General features: G+C 63.8%; 1 protein-coding gene across 1 annotated transcript; it reads left to right on the plus strand.

The window, feature by feature from the left end:
• Positions 1–45: 45 nt before the first annotated feature.
• On the plus strand, positions 46–9,481 carry MNEG_10496 (Hydrocephalus-inducing protein; the record flags this gene model as incomplete). The annotated part of the gene is made up of 22 exons (XM_014041032.1): positions 46–132; positions 296–741; positions 995–1,142; positions 1,396–1,566; positions 1,765–1,914; positions 2,250–2,377; positions 2,562–3,000; positions 3,299–3,476; positions 3,666–3,835; positions 4,035–4,154; positions 4,374–4,576; positions 4,803–5,133; positions 5,631–5,837; positions 6,040–6,249; positions 6,478–6,684; positions 6,940–7,081; positions 7,317–7,587; positions 7,799–8,055; positions 8,444–8,540; positions 8,819–8,908; positions 9,224–9,341; positions 9,458–9,481. 22 exons carry the CDS (start codon positions 46–48, stop codon positions 9,479–9,481), a joined length of 4,194 nt encoding a protein of 1,397 aa, XP_013896486.1.
• Between the last annotated feature and the right edge of the window lie 77 nt (positions 9,482–9,558).

Genomic DNA, 9,558 nt, shown 5'->3' on the forward strand with positions numbered 1-9,558 from the left:
CCCCTCCCGCCGCGCCCGCGCCCCACAGGCATCGACACAGAGAACATGGCAGCCATATTCGAGGAGCACATGGTGCTGGCGCACCTGGACCCCTTTGCACCCGTCAACAACAGCTTCGGCCTGAGGGAGAAGGTGCGCTGACCCATGGCTCCAGACACAGCTGGCGCCAGAGGCAACTGTGTGATCCCTGCCACCCCACGTTGCGAGGCGGGTCGGGCCGGGACGGCCAGCCACTGAAATACCTGGACACCACAACTATACCTGGATACCTCATTGCCTGTGTGCCAAATTGCAGGTTTTCGATTTTGGGACCATCATCGCCCGCCTGCCGGAGCCGGGCGCGTCGACGGGAGCTGCCTCAACGGCAGCCGCTGGCGGCGCCGCCGCGGTGCCGGGCGCGCCCAGGGCAGACGCGAAGGGCGGCCCTAAGCAGGCGGCTGGTGCCAGGGGATCTGTCAAAGGCAAGGCTGCCGGCGGCGGCGGCGCAGCGGCGGCCGGAGAAGTGGCTGTGTCGGCTGAGCTGGTGTCAGCGCTGTCGCTCAAGCAGCGGGGCACGATTGGCAGCACCGCGGCGGCGGCCGAGGAGCCCGCCGTCAAGGCCAACCTGAAATTCACCAACCCAGTCAAGGTGCCTTGCACCGTGAACTTCACGGTGAAGCCGAGGGGCAGCTACCTGCCGGGCCAGGTCTTTCCTATGGAGGTGCACCCCGCAAGCATCACCATCCCGCCCAATGAAAGCAGGTGCGGGGCGGGGCGGCTTGCAGGGTGTGTGTGACGTAGGGCGGGTGGCAGGCCTGAAAGCGGGCATATCTTGATGTAATGCCTGTGAAGCCCGGGCGTCTGGCAGACAGGACGTGGCCTGCTTCGTCCAGGCGCAAGCTATGTCTGCATTGAAGCCTGAGTTCCAGCCGGGCACCCGGCAGCGCCTGTGACCACAGCCATCCTGCTCAGCCCCCGACCCAACAGTATTTACCCCCGGCCATCACCCGCGCAGGTATGTCACGCTGCACTTCACGCCGCGAGCAATCCAGGCGTACGCGGCCTCCTTCACTGCAGAGGTGGAGGGCGGCAGTGACCCCAGGACGCGCGCCTTCACCTGTGACCTGCGCGGGGAGGGCAGCCTGCCCAGCTTGGCGCTGCAGGTGCGGCGGCGAGGAGCGGTGGCGCCGCGCTCCAGCTGCTCGCTCCTTGCAGCCCTTTCTGACAGGTTTTGGAATCCACCTTTGCGTCCCTTGATTTCTTGCTGGAGCAACAATAATGTTGTGCTGGCTGGAATGAAAGTCGAACCAACCCACTTATCAACCAACGAACCAATCAACCAACACAACATTGAACCAACTGTCTGTTCAATCACCAAACACCATCTTGATTGTGAAACTGGACGATTGAGTGCAGGAGCCGTCGGTGTTTGACTCTGCGGGCCGCCCTTGGCTCAAGTTTGGCCGCCTGATGCGCGGCCACGCGGCGCCCCTGCTGGTCAACGTGCGCAACAACGGGGTGCTCCCGGTCAGCGCGCGGCTGGAGATGGAGCGCCACGACGCGTTTACAGTAGTGGAGGGGCCGCAGGTGCGTGAGGGTGGGCAGCTGTGCGGCCGCGGGGGCTGCTTCCCTGGGCCACATCTGGCTCCAGGGACCCTCTCAGACCACGGGCATGGAGCTGCCACTGATGCCGTCGCTGACTTGGCTGCCCACTTCTCAAATGTGAGCTGTTGCTGGCGGTGCTTCCCCCGATTATTAGACGTGATGTGCTTTTCATCTTTGCAGGCCTTCTCAGTGGAGCCCAAAAAGGCGGCGACGTTCACGGTGCAGTTCGCGCCGCGCACTGCCGGGCTGTTTGCTCACGAGATGGCGCTGCGCGTCAAATCAAATCCCTTTGAGCAGCACCGGCTGGCACTCACAGGGGAGTGTGTGCAGGTGTGCGGCACGGGAGCGCAGGGCAGGGGGGCATCGGATCGCTTCTTACTCAGCAGCACGCATTGGCCAGGTGGTGCCCCAGTTGGCATCATCGTCGATGCTGCAGTAATCCTGGCACAGCCTTGGTGCCACCAGCAGGCACAAACATGTCTGATGTACTGGGCCCAGCAGGCGGCCTGCATCCTCCGAACGCAACCTTGGACCCTCTCTTGCCTAGAGATTGTCACCTCATCAGGCAGCAGTCGCTGCCACCGCACGCGGCTCGTCCCCCCCCCCCCGGGCCAATCACAGCTTGATCCATCCTCCCAACCCTGCCCACCTGGCCCCCACTTCAGGAAGACTTGACAATGGACGGCCTGCCGGGCGGCAGCCTGGACGAGCTGCAGTTGGGAGACGTGCGGTTGGCAACTCCTGCGATTGCGTCCTTCTCGCTGACCAACCGCAGCGAGGGGAAGCACTTCAGGTGGGCACTGCGGGCCCTGACTGTGCTGGGTTTGAGCCTTGCTAGTGGTGTTTGCTTTTGAGACCGATGCTGCAACAATCTGTGCGCACTGCGTGACATGCTGTCAGATGGGCTTGGTTTTTCTTGCTGGCATACGAAGATTCCCGACAGAGCCCGCAAACCCTGAAATTGCTTCCTTTGGCAGGTTCAAGTGGCCTGAGAACCCCCACGTCAAATTCAGCCCCGCTGTCGGCCACCTCCTGGCCGGGGCCACCAAGCGGGTGACGGCCACGTTCCTCAGCGCCGCGCCGCTGAAGCTGGACGGGCAGGAGCTGCGGCTCCAGGTGGCGCAGATTCAATACAAGGGCCAACCCGCCGATTGGGATGACGTCATCGCGGCCACGGCTGCGGCCGTGGCGGCGGCTACTGCGGCGTCGGCGCCCAACGCCCCTGCGCCCACGACGCCACGGGGCGGTCCCGCGCCGGCTGCGATGCGGAGCGGTGCGGGCGGCAAGGCGGGCGTGCGGGGGAGCGGGGCCAGCACGGCGGGCGGGGCTGGTGGTGCGGCGGCTGCGGCGGCGCTGCCGGGTGGGGAGCCGCTGCACGATGTTGTCCCCAAGACGCAAAAGGATCTGATCCTGAAGGTAAGGCGCTTTGCTGGGTCTGGTAGGATGATTTCCAGGCAGATCCCAAGTACAGCGGCGCAGAGATGGGCTAGTGTCTGCCGGTGTCCGTGCTGCGCAAGCCCTACTGACCCCTTGGAAAACAGGCACGCTTCACTCTGTCAAGCTCTCGCGCGGCAACATGTCATTTCATATTGACACTGCTAGCTGTGTGTACGCCGTTGCCACACAGGTTTATGACCGCCTGCATGTGCTTTTGCCGCATAAACCCCCCAACCTCCCAACACACCCATGCGCTGACTACCGTGTCTCCCTGCAGGTCCACGTGGCCTGCGACAACGCGCGCTACGAGTGCGACGCGCCGCCCCGCCTGGCGTTCCGCCCGACCATGATGTTCCAGGCCCGCACCTTCGCCCTGCGCGTGACCAACACCGGGCTCACGCGCCTGGACTACGCCTGGCGGGTGGAGACGCCGCGGGGCGACGCCGACGCGTCAGGTGGGGATCGAGCAGCGCTCCGTCGCGCTCGTTTCGTGCATCACGCAGCCATGGATTGTAGGTCACAAGACGCACGATTCATGCAGATGTTCCCGGCGTCTCTGCAGACTGCATTACAGAGGTTCAGACCTGCGTGCGTGCTGTGTGTCGACCTGTGCCGGCCTCCTCAACTGCCTCTCCTCCCCGCAGGCGTGTACACTCTGTCCCCGGAGAGCGGCAGCATCCCCGCCGGCTGCTCCCAGGAGGTCGCGCTGCGCTTCAGGCCGGTGGAGGTGGAGGACTGCGCGCGCGTGCTGGCCTGCGACATCGCCGACCTCGACCCATCGTGCTCGCCGCTCACGCGGCTGGTCGACGGGAAGGTGAGCAGTCGCCCGGGCTGGCCCCGCAAATCATTGAGACTCGTCGTCCCTCGGGGTGCCAAACAGTACATGAATGATGACTGTGGTGCAGGGTGGGCGGCAGGCCTGCCAGTATTTCGCATCCTCTCGTCCAAAGTTGCCAGCAGACAGCTCGTCAGGCCGCTCCACGGCACCTGCCACCGGACGTGCTTGCGTCCAGGTGCTGCGGCCGTGGTGCCACTTCGAGCTGCCCGAGAGCGACTATGTCAGCGCCGGCCGCCGCAACCCGGAGCTGCCCGGCCCCAGCGGCGCCATCGAGCCGCTGGACCCCGCCACCAAGGTGGGAGCGCCGGCGGTGGTGCCGGGTTTGCATGGCACCAGCAAAGCGCTGAATTGCTCACACATAGCCCACAGCTGCGTTCTCCTGGGTGTCGCGCAACTGCTCGCGCCTCTCTTGCCCACTCAAACTGCACGAGCTGTAGTGTCCTTTACTTCACCTGGGCGGCCCTCAGCACCTCGCCCTCCTTCGTGCCTCCTTTGATCCACACTCTGTCCTCAGGTCTTGGAGTTTGAGTCGCTTGGAATCCGAGTGCGCAACACCAAGCGCTTCTTCGTGCTCAACCCCACCTCCATCAGCTACGAGTTCGCATGGGCACCCGCGCCGGGCGCGGCCGTGCGTGCTGGGGCGGCGGCGGATGGAGCAGTAAAGCAGGAGTCGCCGTTTGCATGCGTGACGCGCAGGGGCGTCATCGGTGGCGGCAGGTGAGGAACAGGGATGGCGATCCCTACATTGTGTTGCCATTGCATGTGTGATGCATGCCTGGGTTCGGAGGTGAGTTTGTGTGGGATCTGGCTGTTGGCTCTGAATCCAGCCGTACCACTTAGGTAGCTGCGCAACGCCTTGATGTGATGGGGCCCATCAATCCGTTTCCGGCCAGTCACATCAACGCTGCCCTATCGCAACCCCCTCCCCTATGAATCGCCGCAGGCGCTATGAGATGGTGTTCGAATACACCCCTGCTGACGACGCCCTCAGCGAGGCCTTCTGGACCTTCTCCATCCCCTCCCAGTCCCTGACCGCCCCCTTCCTCCTCGTCGGCGCCGTCAGCGAGCCGCGGGTCACCTTCGACCGCCCCTCCCTCAACTTTGGACGCGTCCAGCTGGGCGTCCGAGGGAAGCTGCCGCTGGCCATCGTCAACGACGAGGCGGTGCCGTTTGCGTTCGCGCTATCCAAGGCGACGTACGACGCCGCGCCGGAGTTGCTTGCAGCAGCGGGGGGCGGCGGTGCGGTTGTGGAGTTCACTCCAGACAGCGGGACGGTACCAGCGCGCGGCAAGGTTGCGGTGTTTGCAGTTTTCTGTGAGGCAGAGATAGGCTGTTTGGCAGTGGTGCCAATGGCCCCCAAGCCGATCAAACCTCATGGGTTGCCATATGATTGGCCACGCAGGCGCCATACCAACATGAGCATGCGTTGTACAGTTATGATAGCGCGTCACCTAATCTATGAGCGCATGCTTGCAAGTCAAAGCATGCACTTGATCCCACCTGACTCCATGTTCGACACACCCACACAAACATATATGCACGCACACGCGCACTCCACACGCACGCACGGACGCACACACGCACACGCGCGCACGCACGCAGACGCACGCACTCACATACAAACACGCACACATACACATATACTCACATACACACGCATACACACACACGCACACAGACTCAAGCTCACATCCCTCCCTCTGCACACGAACACGAACACACAACACATACACACACAAAATCACACACACACACACACGCACACACACAGCTGGACATCACGGCGACCTTCGCCCCGCGGGCCGAGAAGGCCCTCAACTACAACGTCACCTGCCGCGTAGCCAGCAAGCCGACGCCCCTGTCCCTGAACGTCAAGGGCGAGGGCTACGCGCTGAGGGCGGCGCTGCTCCTGGAGGTGGCGGACGGCGCGCTGGTGGAGCTGGGGCCGCAGGGGGACAACGCGCTCGACTTTGGCCAGGTGGGCGCCGGTGTGGGCGCTGGCAGGTGATCTGGGGCAGCCAGGGTGCTTGGGGAATGGCGATGTGGCCGGCTGCAGCAAAGCGTCTGCTCGTGCAATGGGTCGCGCAGCCGATGCCGCCACGTGCGATTATGGCAATCCATTTGAACACCTACCTAGTCCGTGATTCAACCCCACCCCCTCATCTGCCGCCACGCCACAGGTCATCATCAACGACCGGTCCGTGCGCGCGCTGCACCTGGTCAACTCGAGCGTCGTCAACTTTGACTACGCCTGGGACCTGGGCCCCAACCCGCGCCTGGCGGTGCGGCCGGAGCGCGGGGCTGTGCCGCAGGGGGAGCGGGTGGTGTTTGAGCTGGGCTACAGCCCACATGCTCCCAACAGCCTCTCGGGCTACAAGATCTCCTGCCAGGTGGGCGGCACGCTAGGGGCCGTGGGTGAGAGATTGACCAGCAGATGCAGTTGCTGCATCCGATTCTTGCCAGACAAATGTCTGGTCATTGTCAAGTGTTGGGTGTGCCTTTTTGTTTTGAAATCAAGCATCAAGAACCGATGCGACATCACATAGCTGCTCTGTGACTTCCCAGACCTCATGCCATAGAACACCCGCCTCTAACTTTCTATGATACGGCGCACCCAGGTGGTCAACGGCCCCAAGTACCAGCTGGTGCTGCAGGGCACTGGCTACCGCCCCCGCCTCAACCTCTCGTTCCACAGCCACGACTTTGGCCCCGTGCACGTGTGGCGCGAGGGGATGGAGCCGGCGGTGGCGGTGCTGCGCGCGAAGAACGACGACGCGCAGCCGGTCAGCTTCGAGGTCCTGTGGGGCGACAAGGAGCACCTGTCGGTGAGCTGGAGCACTCCTGCCAGTATGCTTGCCTGCCACCATGGTGCCTGGGCAACAGGCGCCTCCAAAGCTTGAGAGATTCAGCACCTATTCCCTGGAGGATCTGAGGAGTGATTCCAGCTCCCAAACCCTGGGTGTTGCAAACCCAAAACACACAAAACTGCAGGGTTTGTTCTTTTTCCCTCGTCTTCAAGCCTGACGAGCCCCCCCCCAGCGCTAATCCCATTGATTGCTCCGCACACATGCCGCGCGCAGGTGGATGTCGGCTCCGTGGTGCTGCTACCAGGAGAGACGCGCGACTTGTGTGTCACCTTCAGGCCCCGGGTGGCGGGCCCGTGCCGCGAGACGATTCCCCTCAGGGTCAACGGGCTTTACACGGTCAACATCGTCATTGCGGGTGAGTGACTTTGACAATCCAAAAGCCGGGGTTCTATAGATACTTCCACGACAGCTATATGACAGCTGGAACAAAGATGGAGGAGATTGACACACAAGTGTGCCAACCAGGGGAGTGTGATGCTATATCACTTTTGACAACAGCTTCCCTGCACCGCTCCTCACCCAACCGAGCCATTGGCGGTAACCTTTCAAAGTCAAACGCACCCTCACCTCAACCTTGGCTCCTGCCTCAGGCGAGGGCGTGCTCCTGCGTGTGGAGCTGGCCGACCCCTCCCAGCGCACCCTGTCCTTCGGCGCCGTGCCCCGCGGCCAGTCCGCCAGCCGCCAGCTGGCCCTCGTCAACCGCGGCCGCGCGCCCGCGCTGCTCAGCCTGGGGCCGGCGCGGGAGCTGCTGGAGCGGCTGGGGATCGAGGCGCTGCCGGCGGCGCCGGTGGTGCTGCGGCCGAGGGAGGAGGCGAGCGTCACGCTCTTCTACAGGCAAGCGCTTTTGGCGCATCTGCAGTTGTGGACTTTGGGGGTTGTGCATTGGCTTGCTGGCAGGTGGCTCTTGTACTTGATACAAACCTTACTCACAATGACACAAGCTGTGTTCTCACTCGCCAAATTTGCCCCTAGCTCTAAAACACTCAGGCTTAACGATTGCGTAACAGGCGCACGACGCCAATTCCCAATGTGACGTATGTTTGCACGCACCCCCACCTCGCCGCCGCCCCAGGCCGACGCAGCGCATGCGGCCGTTCAGCGAGGAGCTGGTGGGCGAGGCCGCCGGCGTGCCCCTCGCCCTCGCGACGCTCAAGGGCGCCTGCACCGCGGGCGAGCTTACGCTGGCGTCCGACAGCGTGCCGTTCGGCACGGTGGTGCTGGGCGGCCGCACCAGCAAGCGGCTGGCGCTGAGCAACACGGGCGACGTGGGCGTGCGCTTTGCTTGGGATGCCAGGGCGCTGGCGCCGCACTTCTCCATCGTGCCGTCTGGTGAGCGTGGTGCTGGTCGGAGGGGGGGGGGGCGGCATGGTCGCCGCCCGGAGATGAGATCGTGTAATGCGGAGTACGTCCAACACCTCTGCTCAAATGCTGCTGTCGCTCAACCGCAAGCCATGCAGCCGCCACCAACCACCGCTCGTGGTATGGGGGCGAGGTATGTCTCTGTCACACTGCTGGCCTTACCACCACCACCACCGCGGCCGCCCCCGGCCCCACCTCACTGGGGCCCCCCGCACGCGCCAACACCCCACATCTCCCACCCCTGAACACCCAAACCCTCGAACCAAGGTGTTGTACAGAGGGTTTCCTGTCCCCTCACCCTAAACCCCACACTCCAAAACATCGAAACCCCCAACCACTGTGCCACTGTGACGAGCAGAGGGATTCCTGTCCCCGGGCCAGGACGTGAAGCTGGAGGTGGTGTTCCAGCCGGTGGCAGTGGACCCTGACATTCGGGTGGAGCGCGCGCGGTGCAGGTGAGGCCAGCCTCTCTACAGGGGGCGGGGGCTGCAATGCTGGGGTCTCAGCCAGGCCAGTGGCAAGTTAGAACAGGCGGAGGGCAAAGGGGGGTTTGGGATGAATGTAAGGGTGGTAATGATGGGGGCCGCGGCCAGCCGGAGGCGACGACCCTCACCCTCGCGGCGCTTGGGCCGTGGCGGGCGCCCGTCCTGGCCAACGGCCACCTGCTATCTGTGTTTCACGCCCTGCGGGTTTTCAAATCGCGTTTCTCGTCACCGCTGTCCCCCCCCCCAAGGGTGGACGGCGCGCCTGACCTGGGGCTGACGCTGAACCTGACTGGCGCGTGCTGCGCCACCAGTGCCCATCCGGACGCAGTCGTGTTCAGGTGCGCGGCCTCGGGGCGCATTTTTGTCCATGCAGTAGTGCTGGGCAGGCTTGGACCCCTTTTCCTACTGTTGATGAGTCCCCCCTGCCAGCTGCGCTCGCAGTGCCTTCCCTGAAGGAAAATGTGGTCTATGTGCTGTGGTCGGTCACTGCTGAGTGCAAGAAGCTGGCAGATGTGTAGGCACCAGGCAAAGGTGCAACTGGAAAACCCGCTGTGACCCAATCCATCAACACAGCTGCTTATTTTTCGCCTGCGGGCCTCACCCCTCCTTGGCTGCACGGTGTGCCCCGGCGCGCCCACCCCTGTGGCCGGCAGGTGCAACGTGCGGGGCAGCACCACCAAGGCGGTGACGCTGTCCAACCCCACAGGGGCGCCCTGGCAGCTGCGGCCCATCATCCAGAACGACTTCTGGACCGGGCCAGAGTTCCTCAGGGTGCGCTTGATGTTGCAGGGTTTCCACGCCGCGTGCCTGGATCCCAAAACAAGCTTGTTGTGGATTACCACACGTGTTGGTTGCAACCTCATGCTGCAGGTCCGTGCGTGCTGCAGCTCCACACTAGGGGCATTTCATAGCATCTGCCTCAGATCAACTTGGCTCCAGCCCCAACACCACGCGTCCCCCCGCCCACCGGGTGCCCCCGGCCCCCCGG

The sequence above is a fragment of the Monoraphidium neglectum genome (genome assembly GCF_000611645.1).
Source record: "Monoraphidium neglectum strain SAG 48.87 unplaced genomic scaffold scaffold02339, whole genome shotgun sequence".
Classification (NCBI taxonomy): domain Eukaryota; kingdom Viridiplantae; phylum Chlorophyta; class Chlorophyceae; order Sphaeropleales; family Selenastraceae; genus Monoraphidium; species Monoraphidium neglectum.